The sequence below is a fragment of the Mercenaria mercenaria genome, chromosome 10 (assembly GCF_021730395.1).
Source record: "Mercenaria mercenaria strain notata chromosome 10, MADL_Memer_1, whole genome shotgun sequence".
NCBI lineage: Eukaryota > Metazoa > Mollusca > Bivalvia > Venerida > Veneridae > Mercenaria > Mercenaria mercenaria.
Window position 1 is genome coordinate 72,650,249 of NC_069370.1, and position 25,087 is coordinate 72,675,335.

General features: G+C 34.4%; 2 protein-coding genes and 1 long non-coding RNA gene across 3 annotated transcripts; 1 reads left to right on the forward strand and 2 right to left on the reverse strand.

The window, feature by feature from the left end:
• Nucleotides 1-1,427: 1,427 nt before the first annotated feature.
• Nucleotides 1,428-2,216, reverse strand: LOC128546453 (uncharacterized). The gene has a single exon (XM_053516976.1). It carries the CDS (start codon nucleotides 2,214-2,216, stop codon nucleotides 1,428-1,430), a length of 789 nt encoding a protein of 262 aa, XP_053372951.1.
• Nucleotides 2,217-3,345: 1,129 nt separating this feature from the next.
• Nucleotides 3,346-5,399, reverse strand: LOC128546454 (uncharacterized). Its single transcript, XM_053516977.1, has 2 exons — nucleotides 5,198-5,399; nucleotides 3,346-4,238 (listed from the first exon to the last, which is right to left on the reverse strand). The coding sequence occupies exons 1-2, from the start codon at nucleotides 5,397-5,399 to the stop codon at nucleotides 3,346-3,348; spliced, it is 1,095 nt and encodes a 364-aa protein (XP_053372952.1).
• A 7,476-nt stretch (nucleotides 5,400-12,875) lies between these two features.
• LOC123534826 (uncharacterized) lies at nucleotides 12,876-16,212 on the forward strand. The gene is made up of 3 exons (XR_006683084.2): nucleotides 12,876-13,242; nucleotides 14,260-14,373; nucleotides 14,919-16,212. It is a non-coding gene; the product is annotated as an uncharacterized LOC123534826 (long non-coding RNA).
• Nucleotides 16,213-25,087: the final 8,875 nt, after the last annotated feature.

A 25,087-nucleotide genomic window follows, 5' to 3' on the forward strand; every position in this document is an offset into this window, starting at 1 on the left:
CACATGAACTGCATGGGAATTAATTTTACCTTGCTCCGCTAGGAAGCAGTATTCACGAGAATTTCGTGGAAGTACATTTTTATTGAATATGCTCTGCCGAAACAAAAAAAAGCTAAATCTATGATTTTTATATGCTGTATAAACAGTTTCGTTAACTGTATTTATGACAGTTGTTCCCTTATTTTTTGTCTAGCACTCTCCGCTGCTGCTCGGGGTGTCCTAAATGTCTTTCCATCTTCATCTGTAGTACCACATTTATCACTATGAGAATATGTTTCACCAGCACTAGATGACGTCTCAATAGGAAAAAGTAGCTTAAGGGGACGCCCAAGCACTTTTCCTGAAGAAACTTTAACTTTTGCTGATCTAATTTGACCGTCACGGCTTTGAATTAAATTCACTATTTTTCCTAACTTCCAACTTCCTCTAGGCAAATCCTCTTTTAGCAACACTATGTCGCCTATACTTGGTTGTTCAGAACATTGAATTCTCCCAGTTTTTAATTGTGTTTGAGTCCTTTCCCGAAGACTCAACAGGTACTCGTTGCGCCATATTTGCCAGAACATGTTAAGCAATTTCTGACCTTTTTTCCAAATTTCTAGAAGACGATCACTTGAACTATAACAAGCTAAAAATTCAGAATCTATGTCATCTGCTTCCAACTCCGGAATACCAGTACTTTGGTTTAATGTTAAAAAATGACTAGGGGTTAATGTGATGCTGGAATTTACGTCATCACCTACGTAGACAAGAGGTCTTGAGTTCACGACCGCTTCCGCTTCTTTCACTAATGTTTGCAACTAAATAAGTGTTAGAAGTCTTCGGCCTAACGTTTCTCGAAACACTTTTTTTACTATGCCTACGAGTCTCTCATAATAGCCTCCCATCCACGGAGCAAGTTCTGTAATGAAATTCCAAGTGATTCTAGAGTTAGACGCATACGTTTGAACTTCATTACTATGGAGCGTTCTGTTCCATATTCGATCTAATATAGAACTGGCAGCTTTGAAATGCGAACCATTATCACTGATCAACTGAACAGGGGTGCCTCTTTGAGAAATAAATCGTCGCAGGCACATTAAATTCTACAGTAGACATATCAAGCACGACTTCAAGATAGTCACGAGACAGGTGAATAAACAAACTCACACTTTCTTTGGTGTGTCATTTGATTTCACATAGATAGGACCCAAGTAATCTAAACCTGTTCGTGAAAATGGCCTACATTCTGTCACTCTAGATGGAGGTAAAGACGGAATCGGCGGCATCTTATAAGGACCTCCGTCGACAAACTGTACACATATGTATAACAAACTTTATTGTTGCTCGACCATGCGGAATCCAGAATCTTTGTCTTGTTTTTGCTAACGTTTGGGAAACAGCACTATGCAGAATTTCTTTGTGTATTTTGTCAATGAAAAGATATGTCAAACGATGTTTACTTGGTAGAAGTACTGGATGTTTCGCATTTTCACTGATATCCGCATTCCATTCTCTAATCTGCCATTGCGTCGCAGTAGTCCAACTTCATCAATATAAAGACCTAATTGTTGTTGTAGATTGTTTTTCTTTGCACTTCTAATTGACTCAAATTCATCAGCAAAGTGTTTTCTTTGAACATGTAGTAACCACATTTCTTCTGCAGTTTTCATTTCGGAACTTTTCAAGCTTTCATTTGTGCACGGTAACTTGCGTATTTTTTGTATAAATCTTAGAGCCAAGGCTGTCACTCTTAGCATTTTTGTAACAGAAGAATACTTTTCACTGTCGATTTCAAAAGGAGATGAAAACACGTAAGAACTTTTATTTTCACGGGTAGAAAATTGTATCATAACATTTTCTGAATCATTTATTTCATCTTTTGCGCAGGAATTTCTTTCACATACGTTGCCGCTGTGCTTCAACCAAGTGCTTTCTTGCTCATGAAGCCACCATGGACCATTCCACCATAATTCACAAACGCTAAGTTTTGTTAAGGAACAACCTCTAGAAGCTACGTCCGCCGGATTCTGATCTCCTGAAACATATTCAAACTTTATATTACCATCTGCTTTTATTTCACTAACTCTGTTTTTCACGAATGTGGGCAGATCTTTATATGATTTGATCCACTGAATAACACACTGAGAGTCCGTCCACACGTATATGTTTTTATTATCTAACTTCAGTTGATCACGCACAAATTTCAAACATCGGACACCTATAAGGACAGCCATCAATTCTAATCTGGGTATAGTTATTTCTTTTAAAGGAGCCAGTCTGCTTTTAGCAAACACTAGATTCGCTTGTGTGCCTGATTCACTTTTTTGATGAAGCTATATTGACATAGCGTAGGCGTCTGCGGATGCATCACAAAAACACAATTAGGTGTACTCAGTATTTTGCCTACACGTATACACTGCCATGGACCGAGAAAATGTGAATGCTGTTATCCCTTCTAGGTTCTTTTTCACGCTCGACCAGGTATCAAGAATATCGATTTCTTCTAGTGGATCGTCCCAGTCAAATTTTCTCTTCCATATAGTTTGCAAGAGAATTTTCCCTTTTAATAAAACTGGACTTAGCAACCTCAGCGGATCAAAAACAGAAGCAATCTGTTTCAAAATGATTCTTTTTGTTAAGCTGTTTATTTCACTCAAGGACTGTGGTACACTTACACTAAGTGTATCATTTTAAGTGTCCCAGGTATGTCCTAATACTTTGGTAACCGAATGTTTTGCTTTGTCCTCTGATGCAATTGATTCTAATAGGTCAGAACTATTTGAAGCCCATTCCCTTAAATTCATGGAGGCTTCACTAAATATCCTTTTACTTACACTATACAAGTCAAGTGCTTCTTGCCATGTGTCAGTGCCCGTAATCGCATTATCCACGTAGATGTCATCTTTGGTTTTGTTGGCAATACTGTTGTTATAAGATTCCAAGTGACTTTCAATAGTTGCTCCCAACAAAAAAGGACTGGAAATAACACCAAATGGAACACGACAAAATCTGTACTCTGTACATTTTCATTATTTACAAAAGGTCGTTTTATGTCTCTTATCCGGAGAAATCTTGTCACGTCCCGCTGGTTTTCTTGTAGCCCGATTTGTAAAAAGGCCTTCCCTATATCTGAAACCACTGCCACTTTATGTAACCTAAAGCGCATTAATAATCCTCAAAGATCACTTAGCATTACTGGGCCTCGATACAAGCATTCGTTCAAACTTTTGTTCTCTTTTCTAACTTTCGCAGATGCATCATGCACCACACGTAATTTCGTTGTAGTTTTCTGTGGAGTAATCAAAGCATGGTGTGAAATATAATGTATCGCTCCATTTACCGTGCTGTTATCTACTTTTTCAATCACACCTTTGCTAAGTTGTTCCTTATTACGGTGTTGTATTTTTCAAGAATCTCAGGTTTGTTTTCCATTCTTGCTACATTTGATTTTAACCTTGAGAATGCAAGATGTCTATTTTCCGGTAGTTCTGGATTTTCTTCTTTCCATGGCCAGGTCACAAAGTACATTCCATTTTTATATCTCAACGTCTCTTTGAATGTCGTCAGAGCAACCTTATCACTTATTTGACTTTGATTTTCACATTCAGTAATTCCCAAGGATTCGATCTTCCAAAAGTCATCCAAATCTGGCTTTATTGGAACAACCGAGTCGACACTTGAAAACACCTTTGTTGCACTGATATTTGTTCCGTGTGTAAGAATTAGCATGTTTGTTTCATTTTCATTTTCGCGTGTTTCCGTTGTTCTGCCTGTAAGTATCCAGCCTAACTTTGATGCTAGTAGGTAAAGTCCTGATGTAACCTGAATCTTTTGTAACATAACAATTTCCAGGTAATAATCGTTTCCTAATAGCAAGTCTACATTTGCTGAGGTTTCTGCTGGTTCAAATGTATCAGCCATATCTAAACTTTTCAATAGGTGCTTTAAGCTTTCATCTGTAGACATGTTTATTTGTCTTTGCTGTATGTTCTCACTTATGACTGGAACAATATTTGCACTGATTTCAATATACTCTCCATGTTTTAACTTTAAACACAATTGTGTGGCATATGTTTTAATGATCTTCGGTTTATTACAACCAAAGGTAACTAGCTTTATTTCTTCTTCCCTGCCTTTCTCTACACCGAGCTTCTTGGCTAATGACTGTGTAATGTAAGTTCTCTGGGATCCAGAATCAAGTAGTATTCGTGCGTGTTCTCTGGCTGTTCCTTTGGGGTTTAGCACTTCCGCTCTTGCTGTTTACATTAAAACCATTTCACCAGATGAAATTAGCACGTTTTCTTCACGTATTTCACTATTCTTAGAAGAACCTGTAGTATCTGAACTAACCGCAAAAACGTCTGTCGATTTGAATTTGTTTGGACACAAACTATGATGGTGAACGTTAAGTCCACTACAGTATACACAACTTTTGTTCCCTTTACATTCATCTGAAGAATGTCCCACTTTCAAACACTTATAACAGCTTCCCTTTAATTTCGTTTTTCTTTCATCAATAGTGCGAAAAGTAGGACATTCGTCACTCCAATATCCCTTTTCACAATATCGATATTTATTAAACTTTGTGTTTACTGACTTCCTTTGTTCGGTGGTAACTAGAGCCTCGGCAGATCCTAGTTTTCCAGAATTGTGTAAAAAAACTTGATTCTTGAAACTTGTTTCCGTGACCATCTTTCGGCGTATGTCGACTCAGAGAATTCTCATTTGATCGGTTTCTACTTGAGTCTGATATTGATGATTTTTTCTCTGCTTTCTCACGAGCTGTTACATAACATCTGAGTTTGTCTCTAAGGGTTGAGACAGTCCGCTTATCAACTGTTCCTTTTTGAATTTCTAGTTGAAGCAACACATTTTGAGGAAGTTTTGAACGTATCATTGAAACAAATACGTCCTGATTGATATTTTGATGAAGCACCTCAAGACTTTTAAGATGTTTTTCAACTTTGTCCAAAAGTATTCTCAAACTTTCTGTTTTGTTTCTTGTTGGATACAAATTTATCATCTGGTTATAGTGCAAGTCAATCACTTCATGTATATTGCCAAAACGATTTTTCAAGAATTTCGATTGCCACATCATAATTTTCTTCAGTAAGAGCAATACCCATTATGGCCCGTTTTGCTTCCCCGTACAACTTATTCCTTAGATATGTAAACTTCTCGACGTTTGAGAGCATTTTATTTTTATGGATTGTACCCTCAAATGATTCCCAAAACTCCAACCACTTAAGTTTATCTCCACCGTAAGGTAGTAAGTCTAGTTTGGGTAATTTTACTGATGATTTCATGTGTTCTTTTCTCTCGTTCATTTCTATTAGCTTTTGTTGTTGTTTCATTTGATTAACAACAATATTTTGTAGTTCATATTGTAATTCTACAATTCGGTCTGCACTTACCATTTCTTCTTTCCTTTTAGACTCTTCTTCTTTCTTCTTTAGATTTTAACATTTTTTCTTTCATTTTATTAAGTGCAATGCAATTGTCCGTAACTTTTTCACAAAGAGAACAATCCTCTTCAAGTATACTTTGGGTGTAATCAGCTTCTTCTTCACTAACTGCACTTGCTATTTTATCCGTTTGAATTTCAAGTTTCTCAGTATATATCGACATTTTCTCTACACATTTTCAGCACTATCTATGCATTCATCCATGTCACTGAATTCTAAATCACATTGCAAGATTTCTTGTGCAGTTTCTTCCGTTTTCGAGATGTTGAAAAATCTTGTCCTAACTCCTTTTAAATACGATATTTTCGACATTTTTCCCTTTTTTACACTTTTATTCACAATCACAAGCACTTATCTATCGGTGTTTCTTTGTTCCGGCGCCAATTATATAGCGAATGCCCCAATTTTAAATGCTACATAATATTTTATTCTATTTTTGAATGATAACAAATATCCTTCTCATTTAAATCATATTTTATTTTCTTAAACACCTTTTTACTTCTATAAATCCCAAACTGAAAATAACCTTAGTCTTTTCATATAATACACCTATTTATAGTTATTTCAAACAATGAAATTCACATGAAAAGCGTGAAAAACATGAACAAAAGTCCGCCGACGCTGATCCGCCGGTAAACATAATCATTAAATAAACACTCATCCGCCATGCCGGCGGATACAAATAAATGAATAATATTGCATACTTTGCAACAGTTCAAGTTTATAATGATTTCGCGTACTTCGCGACAGAGGGGGTCACCCATTTCAGTGGGGCGAGGGGTGGTCACACCGAGTTTCAATACCGATTTTCTTTGTAAAATGTAAGAATCAAAGTGAGGATTGACCCACAGTGCCCCTCTGCCAGGCTCTGGGACCGTGCATGTAAAGAATGGAGTTATCCCATACGGCTAACAGGAAACTTCTCGCATCATAATATCATAGATCTGATATTGTCTGATACTTCAGAAGAAATATCCGTCTTACTAGAACCGCTTTATGTTTATAATTAAAACGCAATTGTCGTATTAAGTGTCCGACAGAAACGGATTGACTTTATTTGGAAGTGAAAATAAAATGTTCCACCAAATGATAGTCGCGCGTTATTATTCATGTCATGCCATGTGCCTCCATCCAGATTTCAGTCTTTGATGCAGAGTATGTAGACAGAGTAGATGTAAAAAGACTGAAGTTTTGACTTTCGTGATATCACATCATCGGACGTTCCAAACTTCACTTCATACGACAAAAAAGGCCCATTTGGTATAATCCATTCCGCCTGGGGACACAAATATGCCGTAGAAGTTAAAGTTTGAACAAAATCGCAAACAAAGTTTCTAAAAATCATTTGATAACCTCATACTTCCAGGTTCAGTTCAATATATTTAGTTAAAATCTTTAGCCATACAAAACTTCATTATTCTTATACTTATTGATAGTGTTTCGCATCAGATTTAGTCTAATTATACTTATGATATGGATAATCGAATAACTTAATAAGCAGAAATCCTGAAACTAAGCTTTTTAAATCACATATTAAAGAGAAGTCTTAGGCTTACTTGATATTACATGGAAAATTTTAGTAGCAACGTCTGATATTATTAAAATACACGCATATTGGTGACGTTTTACCCCAAATATATATGAGAGACGTTGAAGGGGAAGGCGAAGGTTGAAATCTCAAACTCTCTAATATCTAGTTGTAGGCTAAAAGCGCTGTGTTTTGGCGGCTGTAAAAAGTCTCCCGGGACTTTGAATAAATGTTGTTATATTTTCTGGTCCTCTTGAATCATGGAGTCTATTCAATAGATGTGTAATAATGTTCCGCTTAAACCGGTGCTAGGGGGTGCGAGAGGTGTTGCACATTCCATTACTTCTCATGAACTGACTCAATCAAATCGAGTCTGCTATTATTTTATTTGGTTGTATTCTTGGCTTCCATGGGGTCTTTTACAGAATTTATTAAAACCTTTATTTCAAATCTGTGAGTTTTAAAATCAACCAATACCTTCTAAATCACTGATAAATTCACAGTTTAAACTGTTCACTTTCTTGCATAGTTGTCTAAACCATTTTCACACTTTTCTCTTTTAACTGAACTGAAGTTTATATCACTAACCCTTTCTCCAGACTTTAAAATGTATCAATAACTAAATGATGTCGTTTCGATATTTGTGCAAATAGGGAAATATACAAATACTATGGGCTTACATCTTATCTTCAGTATGTCAGCTTTGCAAAACCGTTATCGGACCAATATAAAGGCTTGAATTTGGTCTGAAACTGTCCAGTGGCGGATCGATATTTAATGATTGGCGAGTTTGTTTCTTTAAGATATCATGTATTTCAAGACTATTTACAAAAGAAAAGATTCTAGAAATGTTCAGTTCGATTTATATTTTCATCATGAGTTTTGCAGTGTATCATTCTTTAAATCGGAAATAATCGTTCTTTTTCAGTCAAAATGACATTTGTTCCTGTTAAAGGTTTTAGATGTTATACCGACAGCGATTGTCAATTTCAATCAGTGACAAGAAAGAGAAGAACATAACTGTTTGTAGAAATGGCTAGGTAACCTCGCAGAAATGCCGTTTCCTCACTTGAAATGATTCAGTCATGTTTTCCTAACATACAGTTATGATTGCCACGCGATTAACGTTTAAAAAGATGTTACACTTAGACGGTAAAAATTGCACTTTAATATTGGTAATATTGTGTTCGGTCTTCTAGAATCAGACTACCTCGAAGAAAAAGTTGCACTAATAACAAAAAACGCGTTCGTCTCTATAATATAGTATGTGAAAATATGATACCACTTTTGAAAAAGATAGTAATAGAGTACATTGTTAATTAAAGGTTAGAAAATGAAAAATGAAAATAAGTCAATCTATACAAGACATGCAGAAAAATAACACTTAAGAAGTAAAAACACACACAATGACAAAACAAATTAAACAAAGGAACGCAGTTTTGGAACGGTTAGTGCAGAACCACCACTGAGGATCTTAAACCGGTATATGGTGCACCTAACCTCACTCTTAGCCCCACCATGTCATCTTTTAGACTCTTGTCCATAAAGAGTATCGTAAACTACCGTACTAATACTGAATTCTACAAAATATAAGAAAGACAGAAACTGATATCATGGTGTAGATCTTGAATATTAAAACGGGGTAAAAATATGTGGGCGGCCGGGTAGCTCAATCGGTAAAGCATTGGAACGGTATTCCGATGCCCCGGGTTCGATTCCCGGTCTGGCTGCACATTTTCTCACCCTGTGACATTTGGTGCCCAACGTCAGACTTGACGGCATTACATTGGCTAGTCTCTGACGCCTGTAATTGCTTATATAAGTACCCGCTGAAATTCGAGGACGAATTTCAAAATGGTCTGGAAATATGTCACGGTCGGTATAGAAGTTGAATATTAAAACGGGTAATTTAAGTGTAATTATAATCATGTACACATCTTTCTTCGAACGTGGCTTTTCTTAATAGACATTCATCCTTGAGAAAATTATGTCTAGCTTTATACTTTAAAGGTACTTTCAAAGTAAAAATGCAACATCCATACTTTAGGATAGTCTAAGCATGACCTTTACTTTGTTACATGTGCTTGTGGCGCCTTTTGAATTCATACACAACCTTAGAAACTGGTATTCGGATTAATTACATTCCGATACACAAAAATTCGATTTTAGTAAGGAATACCAAATATTCACAAAAGTCTTGACAATGATTCATAAATTGACCAAGATGTTAAAGTATAATAGGTTTGATTCTTTTTACGTTGCAAAGCACTTTTTGTGTCATGTTGACGCGATTACAAACATTTATCTGTAATGTCACACGAGGTTTTTTATACTGCAGTCTGGGTTAATCCAATGTTTTATAACAACTGAATTTAAACTGGTCTTGTGGGGTACCGATGCTCTAACATTTTTTACGGTTGTTCTGGACATGGATAAAAGTCGATAACTGAGCAAGACTCACAAAACCGTGTTTCAGACTACTACAAAATATTTTTTTTTATTCTGGTAATGGCAGCAACTTGCAAACTTCAACCAAATCTAAGTCAAACAGGTGAATGACGTATTACTATGCAATACACAGTACCAACTCGATGGCGCCTAATTTTAACGTTTACTGCAGTTTAACATAATGATCTGATATCTGTCTGAATGGTATACAAATAATATTGTGTTACATCGCAACATTCGGATTAAAATTTGCACAGTTGTTGATTGTTTCATTGCATTTACAAATATTAAAAGTATTCAATTTCAACTTTGATAACACTTCATTTGAAATTGGTGGGAAAATATGTAAGAAATCATCATATTAAGGGGAGTAGTTCTGAAGAAAGTGCACCAACAAGTTTTGCAACTGGGTCCATATGACACATAAGCTTATATTAAATTATTTTACAAACTGGACAAGAAGATCAATGTTTACTTTTGATCTTCCGGTGTGACCGTGACCCTAGGATTGATTATTTCTAAACCGGTATTTTACGCACTTTTATTGTAATAACAATTAAAAAATAACGATTATAAAATATAAAGGAGTGATATTTATGTTTAATATACTGGCTCTACTCTTCTATCGAAATTCTCAGTTACATATTATTTTTCTTTTCTCACACTCTTATCAATGCATTTTGTGAAAGTCTCAGTTTAAGTTTTCCCTAAATGAATAAAACATTGTTTAATCTAACTATTAACAATGCTAAAACTTATTGTCGAGACTTTCCCCTTAGCCCCCTTTACACAAGGGAAACAATCTGTTTATATAGTGAAATTGCTGAGTGAACACCGTTTGTTAATCCCAATCCTGTCCATGTTATATCAGTGCAAAGGAAAAGTTACATATCTATGCTAAATGTTATGCATGATAAGACAGTCATGCATCTAGCAGTCCTGAAATTGATTTCTTTGATTTTCTCAAATTTCTAGATATTTTCCCATACTTTGACGCATATATATGGGTAATAGAGATTGTTCTCCTTCCAGCTGTAGCCTTTTAAACATATTTTACCGTGTGAAATTCTATGGGTTTTGACTTTTTCAAAAACAAAATCGTCTGTTTGTTGACAAGTTTCACCATAGAAAATGTCACACTTTCCCCCAGGACATTTTCTTATTTGATCTTTACATAATTTTGTATTCAGATTGCTAATCTGTTTGGCAATTATGCATGCTTTTTCCCTGCCTAGAGGTAAAAAGTGGTAGTTTGCATGAGATTCTAGGTCAATAGCCACTTAAGCCTACAATAAAGTCTTAGCGGAGTTGTTTCCATTTTTCCAAATATTTTATCCGAGATCATTTTTTTCAGCTCAAATAACTCTTTTTCAAAATATGTTTTTTTTAATTATTTTTTCAGTCTACGGACTTTGATGCGGATAACTACACATATATCTAAAATAGATTGTTCCTACTTGAAGTTTGTATTTTTAGTTACATTGTCTACTTATTGGGTAAAGTAATTTTATTGTAATTGTTGTTGCAACATCACATTCAAAATTCAAAGAAAATGGAATGTGTCTTAGTTTCTATATGCGATGGATATTTTAGAGGAAAAACAATAAATGAGCCGCGCCATGGGAAAACCAACATAGTGGGTGTGCGACCAGCATGGATCCAGACCAGCCTGCGCATCCGCGCAGTCTGGTCAGGATCCATGCTGTTCGCTAACAGTTTCTCAAATTCCAATAGGCTTTAAAAGCGAACAGCATGGAGCCTGACCAGACTGCGCGGATGCGCAGGCTGGTCTGGATCCATGCTGGTCGCATTCCCACTATGTTGGTTTTCCCATGGCATGGCTCAAATAATAAATTTATACGAATGTAACGTAAATTATAAAGTGAATACGTCTGATCATCACGAATATATCGACTGATGGTGAACCCCATATTTACAGTATCTAAGTCTTAATTAAATTTCATCCATAAATTAAATCAAGTTAATTGACTTTTCCCACTCTATTATATATTTAAGTCATTTCTACGTTTAACTGTAAATAAAACATTTTACAGTCATTATCATATTTTATCACATGTCCTTCTCCCACCCCTTCCCCACCATTGGGGGCCTCACGAAAACTTCAATTGGAATATTTGAGCCTGATATCACCCCTGACTGAATTTTATTACCCCAAACAAACATTTTGATATATGCTACATATTGTATTAAAAATACCTACGTTGTTTTTTTACTTGGGGCTTTCCCCAACTTTCTAATGCAGAAATATGCATTTACACAAGCTCCATTCGAACTGTATGACACAAAATGTAATTTCCTATTAGACCTTAGATACATCACGGTATTACGCTTTGTATTATATGAGCCGTGCCATGAGAAAATCAACATAGTGGGTTTGCGACCAGCATGGATCCAGACCAGCCTGCGCATCCGCACAGTCTGGTCAGGCTCCATGCTGTTCGCTTTTAAAGCCTATTGGAATTGGAGAAACTGTTAGCGAACAGCATGGAGCCTGACCAGACTGCGTGGATGCGCAGGCTGGTCTGGATCCATGCTGGTCGCAAACCCACTATATTGATTTTCTCATGGCACGGCTCATATGCTAACTGGTAAAATACTGAAAATTATCAGTGTGAGTCAGAATATCCATATATCACACACTGTACCAGACTGTTTTGACAAATATTAACTCCCATGCAATATTTTCGTTTACTGCTTCCCTATGCTGCTTTTTATGCAAATAATAGCAGGAAAAGCCTTCTGCCATATTTGAACAGCTGTAACATTTATATACTGAATGAAAAATAACTTTTTTTCGAAGAAAATTAGCGGTCATGCAATATGGAATTGTACGGATATAATAGAGATATTATCATGAGTGATTGAACTTGCATCAAGTCAACTGTTTGCACTGACATCCAGCCTTTCCTTCACTCTCTTTATCATCATTTAGAAGCACTTACTAACGACATCACATTAAGTTGGTTATTGCATAAATTCATATCTACAAGACAATAACACAACATTATGTAGTGTGTCGGCAATGTTCTTGAAATAGTTTTCTTGCTTATGATGCTCTCTTTCGTTTTTACAAATCTATTTGGTTAATTTGACTTTACGCTATGCAGCTCCTAGATAAATATTTACTTGTCATTTCGCTTAAAGATATATAAGACCGAAATTTGAAAATACGAGGAACTGCTTCAAAGTATCAGTAAATTTTGGGTATGAATGAAAAGTGTTGTATATTAGGTTTAACATAGTACATGTATACCTAATACATATATAGACTAAACAAGACATAAATGTGTACTAACACTAAAAGGGTGGCTGTTGTATTTAGCAATTAAACTGTAACTGTAACTCTCTTAACATACTCGGCTAAATTAGATTCAACTGAGGGCATTTCTACATTTGAATATTGCATCTTAAAAAAAATCTTTATTTGTAATATGTGTCGCGCCATGAGATTTTTGGCCCAAATGCGGCGTTACGTCATTCGAGAAAAACCCGATTAAAGTTACGTCACAAAAATGAGTGGAGTTCAACACGTTTTCGCGTCAATTAATGCATTTTATCAATTAACACAATATTATTGGGACGATAAATGAATGAAGAGACAAACGTCATTTACCAAGCAGGTATTGTAACATTTCCGTGTTTTGACATTTCGTTTCATTATCAAATAATTGACAATTTATCGCCCTTTGTATCAACACGCCATTTGTAAACATGAAAGGTCATGTGAAAGGAAACTTTTAAACAGTAATTTGACGATTGATTTAAAAGGGATAATGAATGTCATTGAGCGATTTACAGGTAAGTAGTAATATTTACACAGTATGTAGAGTTTTAAAATATTAATTAAATCCATATTGACCGTTTTGTCCTTCGAAAATATCCCGGAATTGTCATCTGGGCTTTAATTCTAGCTAAAAATATTCAGCTCAGAGATGTTTATATGCTGTTACGGACCTCTGATGATAATGGGAAATAATCAGAAAATTAAAACAGCGTCAGTTAAATTATGTCAGCCAGAACACCAAAGGAAATCACCCCCTCCCGGAAACATTTTACCCCCCTTCTCCATTCCACAACTGGGTTACCTCAAATCACCCCCCTTCCCACCAACTTCCTCCAAATACCTCCCTTCTCTTTCCCAGCCATTGTCATATGAAATACACCCTTCCTCAGCTTGTGAACTGCTTCCACACTACATTTATAAACTAAATACACCCCATCTCCCCCCTCCTCCATTTCTTTTAACTGTAAATTACCCCCCTCCTATATCCTCCAAATAAGGGGGCGGGTGTGTGTGGGGGGGGGGAGGGGGGGTGGCATTCAGGAAGCTTACTTTTTTCCACAACAGTTTCACTCATATTTCTGATCAGTATGAAAGACCAGTATGTCAAAAGTCACAGCCTTATCCATATTTATGTAGTGACTTACAGGAACAGTTGTCAGTTTAAATAAATTATTTCTTATTCATGTCGAACTCACTTCAGTTAAAAAAGTATAAAGAATAGCTGTTTGTTTTTATTTTGTATAAAACAGATGCTCAATAGCTTTTCATGTAAGTTTGCATTCAGTTCACTTGACCATGATTGTTGGATTATTCACCACTACATAATGTTCTTTACAAGTTACAAACAACTTCTACACATTAAATGAATATATTTTAAACTTTAAAGACATTTTGTTAAGAAAGTTATGCTTTTGATTGAAACATATAACACTCATAGTATAAATCTTTGTGTTCTGTGTCCTGAGGTAACTAGCTAGGCCATCTTTATCTCACATTTCAGCTTTTTTTTAAAGTATTTTTTAATTTTACAGATCAACTATTGATGAACTACTGAGAAACATCTGGCATATTGCTATGACCTTAAACAAAAAAAAATGGGAATTCTCAAGGCATGCCTACATACCACATGTTGGAAGAGTTTGTGGGTTTGTAATTTTCTGCATTTTTGCAGTTTTTCTATTGTAAGAAAGATAAATACATCTTAAGAATATATACAAAAAATAAATTCCTCTTAAAATAAGTACAAGTAAGTTAAATAAATCTTAAAATATCATACACATAAATGACCTGATTGTATTAATAGCATTTTGAAAGAAATCATTACTAGTCTAATAGATTCATTCAACAAACATATCTAGCATAAAAAGAGGAGAGTGGGGAAATATACATAATGATTGAATATCATCATACATGTATTTTCCTAAGAAACTGTTGCAATATTTGAGTATTCATTTAGTTAGACTGAATGAATTAATTCTTTTAAGTGTATGTCTACTAGTATGTCAGAAGATTAGCTAGTTTTTTGTATTCTTGAAAATTATAAGATTGATGGATGAATGGATACTTATTAGTCATGCTTTTATGTAGATTACACAAAAAGACACTTTCATTTTTAAAAAATGCTTCACAGTATTCTATTCTGTAACTTTCTACTTAAAGGTACTAATACTAATGTATTTTTGTTTTGCAGAATGGCTGAAGGAAGAAAGAATTTCCAGCCAGAAAAATAAAATTCTTTATGAATTTGTGAATGGAAATGAAACCCAAGGAACTAATATATTTGCTTACCATCCAGTTGAAAGTATGCCAATGAAATAAAGTGCAACTGTCACAGAAGTGCACAAAATAAGGTCATGTTTTTTGCAAAAGTTCACCAAGTTGATTCAAACTACAAATGGGAGTCAAGAAAAAAGTAAAACTAACTGAACTGTCACAGTTCAACTGTGAGAAATGTTTGGTAAAAGTATGTTTTGTTGTCAGAACAGCAGTGAAGTGGTTAGAGTAAAACTGTCTTCATTGTTTAAGCAATACAGAATTTTTTTTAAAAAACATACTCCATGCATAATATATCTTGAGTGCTCTTTTTTATTTAAATAATCATACAGTTTCAAGAAATTTGACAATAAATGCTATCTTTAATTTTATAAGAAAATAGTGCATTGTTGCCATGGTATTAAACATTAATCTGACTATAGATTATTGTAAAACATCTTTCATGTTTATATGTTCTATTTGTTAAAAAAACTAATGCAAGGTCATATTCTTTTCTAAGTAATAACTGCATCAACAAAACATTATGTTATCATATGAATCTGCCTTAAACTAGCAAGAGTTGTGTCGTGTGTATCAGAAAATTATGTATATCCCAAACAGTGTCACATCAGTTTACATGAAATGAGGTTTTCTTACTTTTGAATACGAAATTAGACAGCTTTCAATGTAAATAGTATTTTGAAAAACACTTTAACATATTCAGTTATTTCAAGAACTTGATAGAAATGGTACTTTTGGTAAGAAAATACATCATGGTTGCTGTGGTAATGAGTCACTGATCAGTGTGACATCTGTACTACTACTTTAAGCAAAATCAGTTTATAATATTTCTAATAATTATATCTTTTTGCCTGATTTTCTGTCTAACAGTTACAAAGAAATATGTCAATGAGTCAAGTGTTCTAACAACAAGGTTAATTTGTCATAGTTTTGTCATGTTATCTAACCCGTAATCCTGTAAATCTGTTTTTGTACAAAAGAAAGCCATATTAAGATTTTTGCAAAAAAACTGTTATCTTTAAACTCTGTCTGTACACTGGAAAATGTTGACGGTATATTAACTTCACTTTCTTGATGTAAATTTTGGCTGGATTTATCAAGGAACTATTCAAATTGGACAACTGTGTTGCCATGGAAACGATTTTAAGGGGAAAATAATATGTGCTTATATGAAAAAAAGAAACAGAAAGAAATAAATTTAATTAACTGTATGTTGTGTTTGATATTTCATTATGTATTTTTTTTCATATGATTTTAAGGAGTCTGAATTAAGATATTCTGCCTCTATTTTGATACAGTTAGACGAAAATATGGTGTCCGAAAAGCGGTAATTTCTCCATAACAACGGCTGATTTCTGTTGTCAAATAGCAGATTTTTACTTGGAACATGACAATCTGTCAGATTACCTGAAAACCCCATTTTCGACCAAAATCTCATTTGGGCCAAAAATCTCATGGCCTGACACATATATGTACATTGGACATTTTTAAATCCAATGATCAGATATGATTCTGCGATAAAAAAATTAATATTCCACGCATTTCAGATGACATTCAAGGAACTTTCAACAATGACCTAAAAGGTAATTATAATGTATAAAGTATCGCTAAACTATTGATATTAGCCGTACATCATGTTTATGATACATTTCATCTAATGAATATCCGTATTTCGAGACGGAATTATATCTACCGTAAAGTTTTATCATATGTTCCACTTGATTTTTTTGTGGCAGCCCTTGAGAAGTATATACTGATTCTTATAATTTACGAAATTGACAAGTGTGTGCCGCGAACTTGTGGGACATTAAATCACCAAAACGTGATTGGCTGATAATTTTAGGTTATTTAACATTGGTCTGTACAATAAGGAGATATATTAAGACGAGTACCCAGCTGAGAAAACCATATTGGACGAGCCGTTTTTTCGTTTAAATTAAAAATGATTCACTGAATATCGTATTTCTGCCTTCCTGATTTCAAGACGCAAAATCAAACTCTGTACATAGAGCGCCTACTTCACCCGATTTACATTCGGAACATTTTCACGCGTTTCGCGCTTTAGGTGGCAGGGGAGCAGATTTTTGCTAGATTTTAAGCAAGTCCCCGATTAGCAATTATTTTTCTTTATAAGTTGTCAGTACAAAAAAAAGCAGTACTTCTGCTTTACATTGTGATACGGCACTAAGGTAAGCTTCAAAATGAAAGTATTAATTTTAATCCATGTGGTCAACTTTAAAAGGAGTAGACATTACAACCTACCCCTAACCCCTCTTAAAATCAAGAAAATTTGAGCATTTTTTCCTTTCTTTCAACACATGCCATACACTCGTTTGTAAACTTTCATACAATTACACCAGGTTTTCATATAAATCAACCCTCAGGTTGCAAAGCGCTGATAAGCAAAGTGTCTGTCAACCACCAAGTTTCAGGAGAAAAAGCAGGTCAAGACACTTACTGTCCATTTTGCTGTAGAAAACGCCTGATTCGTTCAAATCTGCCTCCATAAATAATGACTCACAAAATTTATGGATCTAGGTGTAGCAAAATATTCGCATCTGCTATTTATAGCTTCATGTATGTACACATTGACTTCTTTTAGAATACACTTTCAATAATTACAACATTAATATTAATACACTTTGAACAGAGCTACCCTAAATATTTAAAAAAAATCGACCGGGGTCATAATTCGAAACTGCTCCCCTTCAGTTTTTTTATATGTTCATAAAGGTAAAAGGTAAAGGTAAATTTTATTTACCGTCGCTCTATGAAACAATTAACATAAGTTCTGTAGAGCTTTAGAGCGACCCATTGTAAGAAAAGTTAAAACCAATTATACCTTACCCCAAACGATTTGCTGGTACCCATTTACAGCTTGGTCGACTGAGGCAATCATGATAAAGTGCCTTGCCCATGGACACACCGCAATGGGAGTAGCGGATTCAAACAACGAGCCTTCATTTCCGTATGAAAGCGTCCTAGTCCTCTCGACCAATGCGTCCGTGAAATTGAGTTAAGTTTGTTCATCTTAACAGACAGTTTTCAGTTTCCCGATTAATTAGGAAAATGATTCGAACCCGTAAAAATTATACATTTAACATAACGGACATTATTACAACGACTCCTTTAAATCGCCTATGTGTAGTTTAGCTGCATGCAACGCATCTCTTTGCCGGGCTAAATGTTATATAATCAGAGCTAGTTACCATTGTTGCGCTCTACAAAAAGTTTCAACCACGAGATCTAACATCAGCAAACGTTTCTCTCATGTAATGTTTACATGCACTGGATAGTTACAGATAAGCAAAGCAAATATTATCAAGTAAAATACTACGAAAAATAAAAAATTCATTTCGAAATAAAGAGTAAAATATCAACACAGATTTGTACTATACTTCCCTTTGGAAGATTTACAGACATGTAAAAAAATATATTTTGAGAGCTATAGTATCTTTGAATATGTATGCAAGTTATATGATAAGTAAAATAATTGGTAGAAAATGAAAATGAATATAAAACACATAATTTCCTCTACTTTCAAAACGCTGATACCAATTAAAAATGTCTAAACCGAAAATCACCGAGTGTTATTGGCTTTTACAAATAGGAAAGCATGTATAATTAATGGGTGAAATGTTCGTATCGCGTGGAAAAGTTGAAATCTTTGGTAATTAAATACTGAGTACTCAACAAACAATGTTCTGTGTGCTTCAGACTGCTTCCACACTTCATGACTGAGTTAATACACATTCTTTTTGTTTTTCCTTTTAGGAAAAACTTGGAAAAGTAGGTTGTTAAATACTGTTAGAAGACGGACTTTTAAAATATACAGGTTATCGGCTTTTATAATAAACTCTTTTAAATTATTTCAAGGGTCTGTGTAGGACAGAATAAAGCAAACTCCTCACAGCGGTTATCTTCCCTTGCGTTCATTTTCATTTTTATGTACTGTAAGGGGTGGTAATCGCTGCAGGGGGTTTGAGAATAAAGCTGTTCGAGAATAGTGGTGTTCTTAATGATTTTTTATATCGAAAAGTATGGTGTCGAATTCGCGACACATTTTGAAAAAAAATAATTGCAACATAACTTGACGCAATGCAATTGTCTCTCAACAATACTCAGGTAAACGGATCTGATAAGGTGTAAAACAAAAAATTGTTTGTTTCCGGTATCCCGACCTATCCTAAATTTTTGGCCCGACCCTAAATGTTTTTATGGCCTTGGAGAATATTTTTTTCAACTTTTTAACAAAAAGATGCAAAACTGAACTTTTTATGCTTTAAACATGGCCGGTGATGTTAGAAATCAACTAACTGATGCTCTAAAGGCATGACCCCCTTATTTGTAATCATTTTTTGACAAAAAAAAATAATTTCCGAAATGTCTCCCTTAATAAAAAAAAAAATCCACAAAAAAAAAAATTCCGACCTACCTACCCTAATTTTTTGGAGCATGTTACCGGAAACAAAGATTTGTTTTAGGCCTAAGCAGTTTTTTTTAAGTAAATTAAGACACAACTAAAATATTGTTTTTATTTAAATTTAATAGGAAATGACGATTTTATGGTAGCTGCAATATAGCAAAAACTTGACATTTTAAATTTCTGTGGTGGAAATGTACAATGGAATATACCCCATCAAAATGATAGAATACTCCTATTTCCGAGATAGTTGTAAACATCGTATTGCTTGCTGATTTGTTGTTCATAGAAGCCGAAATGGAAAGCATCGGTCACGTCAATATAAATATTTCATTTTACATTATCAAATGTGCAACAGCTTGACATATGTTTTCTCAAATACTATGTAGATAGGCTCGTCTGGTTGTAATTCCTGCATTACACCTGACAAAGAGTTCACAGGTTAAACTTAATTCCTTTTAACCTAATGGAAAGAAACCACATGATGTATGAAAAGACGAGAATAAATGTCTGTGCTATTAAAAGTACAGTGAACGACTTTAATAACTACATTACATGAGAAACTATGGTACGAAACAACATAATGGAATTGTTTCATGTGTCGTTAGAATATAGTTAAACGAACAGCATAGCTGACAACTATCCAGTATATCTGTATATAAGTGTTTTTGGCTCATATTATTGTTGAAATAAGACAGAAATGTCTCCTTGACAGTTAAGTCAATAATTTGAGTTAGCGCATTTTCTGATATTTTATGCTATTCACATTTTCCTTCTAGGGCTTGTCCTAACTGAGTAAAAGTATACTTTTCTCGTACAAATGAAACTGGGCGCTACTTCGAGAATCATTTAGAATCATTGCGGTACAGTTCTTTTCTCACAGTTTTTCCCATGAAAACAGATGATTTGGGTAATGTGTTTTTGCATAAAAAATGGACTTCGAGAATATTTAGAATTCATTGCGTACGTTCTTTTCTCATCATTGATTTTACTCCATAGAAAACAGATAATTTGGATTAATGTGTTTTGATAAAATGGACACAATTATTGGCATAAACGTTATATTTTATACGTGCTTTAATCTCTGCATTTGATGATTTTAAGCTGCTGTGTACAAAGGACATTACATTTAAGCAACTGCTGAGAAAAGCAATAAATTTCAGTTTGCTTTTTGTTTATAATTTCAATGGAAGGTGTTATTCAATATGTTGATGACGACATCGCCTGCTGAAAACGATTTGTCGTGAGAGAATTAAATATGTTTAAATGTCAATTTACAGGAAGTTTGTATGAGTTTTTTTAACAAAAAACTAAAGCACAGATGATAACTGCGTTTACTAAAAAATGTTTGACAATTTTATCCGCTGCTACAGAGATGTCTTTAAAAAAGGGGAGGTAAAACGACAGAATAGCCATAGCAACTTCTTTTTCAGCAGCCAGATTTTTTAAATATCACACCTTAGTGTTAAAGTTTTAACACACGAAGAGCGGATGCAGTTATCCTGTGGTAACACTGTCTGACTACGAAACCCTCTACTTCCAAGTAAATTTACTATCATGATAAGAGTCCAGAGTATGGCTGCATTACACCTGACAAGCTAAAGAACCAGGGAAGCTTCTTGAATTGGGTCTTCATCTGTACCTTGCACTATCCTCCAACTGAAAATTACTAAAGTCCTCTGGAGAAGGTACCAAAACTGGTTTCCATAACTGACTCTAAATAAAATTACAAACAAACAAATAAACGCACATGACATAAGCACGTTACCTAAAGTTTGAAGACATGTTAATATTTTGGTTTGTGGTTATATCACTCCGGTAGATCAGGCATTTAGCATGAGATGTGGCATTTAAATACAGATGCAACAATACCAATATATCAGTTTTGCTGGAAAAAAAATAGATATGACAAATTGCTTCTCAAGTAGGGTGTTTGAGAAGTGCCTTCAGATAACTATTAGATTTTGAAAAATTCAGAGGACAAATGTTGTTTGTAAAACACAATTGCCTTCTACTCAATGAAGGTCTGTCCGAGTTAACTGGGTGTGCGATTTTTTGCCTCAGTTACACATTTGTTACAGTCATCAATTGGTCACAGCCATTCATCCTGGTAAATGTGACTGTCGTAATCTCATACCTTCTCTAGCTATCACCCTATACAATTCAAGTTTCAAAATCAACTGTTGCACCGACCTTTTACCATCTGACAATTAAAACAAGACAGGTTGTTACTGAACATAACCAATTATGCTTTGACATTTGATGGCTCTATACCCCCAAGCGTTCTCCAGCGACTGACAAGAAACTATTTTTGATCTATTGAATTTAACAACGCCAGGAGTTTTTGAATGAAAATTCAACTGTTTGGTTTCAGTCATTATGAAAATGTTTATATCTTTTTACTTTCACACACAAAAATGTATTGAAAGCTAACCTTGGGAGCTTTCATCCATCTACTATGGACTTCATTAGCCAACTGATTTTCTTTACATTGACTGAGGATTAAGATTAACACCACCCGAGGGTGTGAGCGATGTTAATGCTGTGTTCAGAGCATACCAGCCGGCGCTGAACAGGGACGGGGGCCGTTTTCAGTTACCGCAAATATGGGACACAGCATTAACAGCGCTCACACCCTCGGGTGGTGTTAATCTAAGCACTACTGGATGCACATGCCATTAAAAGGGTCATGAAATTGGCCTTAATTTTTTCAAATGTTTTGAACAGAGTTTTAACAGGTCACCATTAAAATTCATCCATTACTTCTTACTATTTAATGGGATTTTCTTGACCATAGTTTAAATGCCATATATTAAAAAGCCATGAAATAAGTATATTAAAACCCTGGTAAAATATATCTTGTTAAAATGACTTTGATGGCCATGAAAAGCTGCTTGAAATAAACCATTAAAATAAGTTAACTGGTTCTTTAAAACTCCATGAAAAAGTTTAATTGGCATAAAATTATTGTGCCATTAAAAAATACCCCTTAATTCAACATTAATTGGTAAATACTAATGGGGCCATTACTTTTTTAATACTCTGTTAATGGCCATTAATTATTAAAAATTGATTAATGGTCTCATTAAATATGTCAGATTCAGTTTTAATGAGTTCGTTATATTTTAATGGTATATCAAATTAAGGGCCATGAGAATTTGCCACCAGAATTAGAAATCTTAAGATAATCAACTTCAAATTGATATTTGTCGTATTGATTTAAACTACGTATTACTACACATGTAATAGTATCTATATACTTTTAATGTAAACACATGTAACAGCCTCGTACAAACATTTGTCATATTGTATCCTCATTCTGTCATATGTTCATATGAAATGAGAAAATAAATGGATATTGTAGTGTTTTGTGTTGTACTGAGAAGGGTTTACAGGTACCGGTTTAATAGATGAAGTGACCATGTGGGTAGTTTTAACTATTCAACATTTTTATATTGACAAACATTCTGACAAAGTTTTTATTGGTACAGACATTAGGCGTCAGGTGTATTCAAAAAGCAACGATTGATGACAATGTCAGCGCACAATGGGCGATCACAATTTAGCTCTCCTTCAGTACTTTGTGCTCAGGTGCATGCACTTAAACAGCTAAGAGCAAATGTTTGAGGGATTGCATCACAAGTAGATCCCCCCAATCAAGCGTACCACTATTTGATTCATTGAAACGAAGAAGCCATTGACCTGCCCATGCCCCAAATTAATTTAAATCAGACTGTAAATCTTCACAATCATGTGTACTGTTCACTTCTCTATAAACTTCGCTTTTTACTCAAGGATTGGAAAATTGGAAAATCTAAACTGGTCTGAACACATTTCATAATGTAAATTCCTTACCCCACCCACTTTCTTATACAAATGCTCATTATTTGGGCAGAAAAAACAAAATACGGAAAAAGTGGAATGCATCAATACGAATTTACCCTTACCAAAATAATGTAGATTGATGTTATCAAATAAATTAATATGTTTTCATCCGACTTTCATTGAAATAAATCCGATTTTTTGCAGGAACACAATTTGGCAAACATTTGTAAATGGCGTAACTGCATCAAGGGGAAATAACTTGAATGCAACTAAATACGAGGGGCGTTCAATAAATACCCAGAAAAGTGCTCTCAATTCTTCATGTATCATCAAAAATAAAATGAAAATGTTACAAAATGTAGACTAGGGAATACTGAGTTGATATGTCAAAATTAGATTGTCTTTGGATAAATAAGTAAATGCGAGTTCCCATGGCAACGTCATGTGACGTCATCCGGCCCAATTTTGTCTCTTTTTCTACTTTACATGCACTGAAACATTACTAGCCACTTACCTATTTTTCAAACAACCTTTTCTTAAATTTGGTGAATATTAGTATGGAAAGTAAGCGTTACGCCAATAACGTCAAATTATAAATGTGACATCATTAAAATATTTGGCAGGCATATTGAGTTGGTCGTCGCTTGAACGGAGATGTGAGATAACATTTTGTGTTGTGAATCGAAAATCAAGGAAAGAGACAAATGCTATGCTGAAAAAGGTTTAAGGGACAATGCCCTGAAGAAAACAAATTTTATTAGTGGGACGTGACGTTTAAAAGTGGTCAGGAGAATATTGCTGACGGCTTGTGTTACAGACATGAAAAATAACACTCAGTCACATTTAATAAATTAAAGAGCTCTTTGATAGGGCATAAGTTCAGTGTCCAGATTCTTCAATACGGCAGGAACATCATATGAACAGTATTTATTTATTCTTAGGAAGGTGTAAAAATGCATTTAATGGTGATAAACATTGAATCAATGGTAATCACGAGTTGTATTGATTAATTGAGTGTGATATGACAGCATTATAATGACTTTGGGCCGCTTTTGAGGTGATGGCGTTGCCTAGGAGACGACAAATAAATATTGTGCATGTTCTGAAACCTGTAATTAAGGTATTTGCATTCAGTATGTTCATATCCTTCGTATTTTCAAATTTTACCAAAATGAGACCAGAAATAAAGAAATGAGAGCACTTTTCCGGGTATTTATTGAACACCCCTCGTATAACATCGTGATATATTATAGACGCTGTGTGCGTAGTATGTATTTATTGTGATTAAAGTCCATTTGAGAACAATATGAGACTGGAATTATAAGCATTCAATGGGACGAGTGCAAGCCAAAAACAAAACAAATATTTTTTGTGCTTCTGAAAATATATGAATCGCATTTTACAGAATTTAACAGAATGTAGGGTTTAATGGGCATCACATTGCTGTTAAGGGCAATTAATTTTACTCTTAAATGAAATCGTACAGAACCTTAACATTTAATGGGCATTAAATCAAAGTTAACCTGTTAAATTCAAAATATACGGAATTTCATTATTTTTTCAAAGCCATTAACATTTTAGCTAACAAACCAAATTTTTAATGGCATGATTCATGGTCAAAAATGGGTCTTTTAATGGTATTTTAACATGTAACCCATAAATATTGTGAAACCTTTTAAATAAAGTGATGCAAGAATTAATGGGGTTAATTAACAGTTTTTCCTATTTTAATGGATATTTTACTTGGTTTTAAACCATGTTTAATGGTATATTCATCCAGTAGTGAAGCCCGTATAAACGCACCAAAAATCTGTCAGTTCTTTTATTAACATATTAAG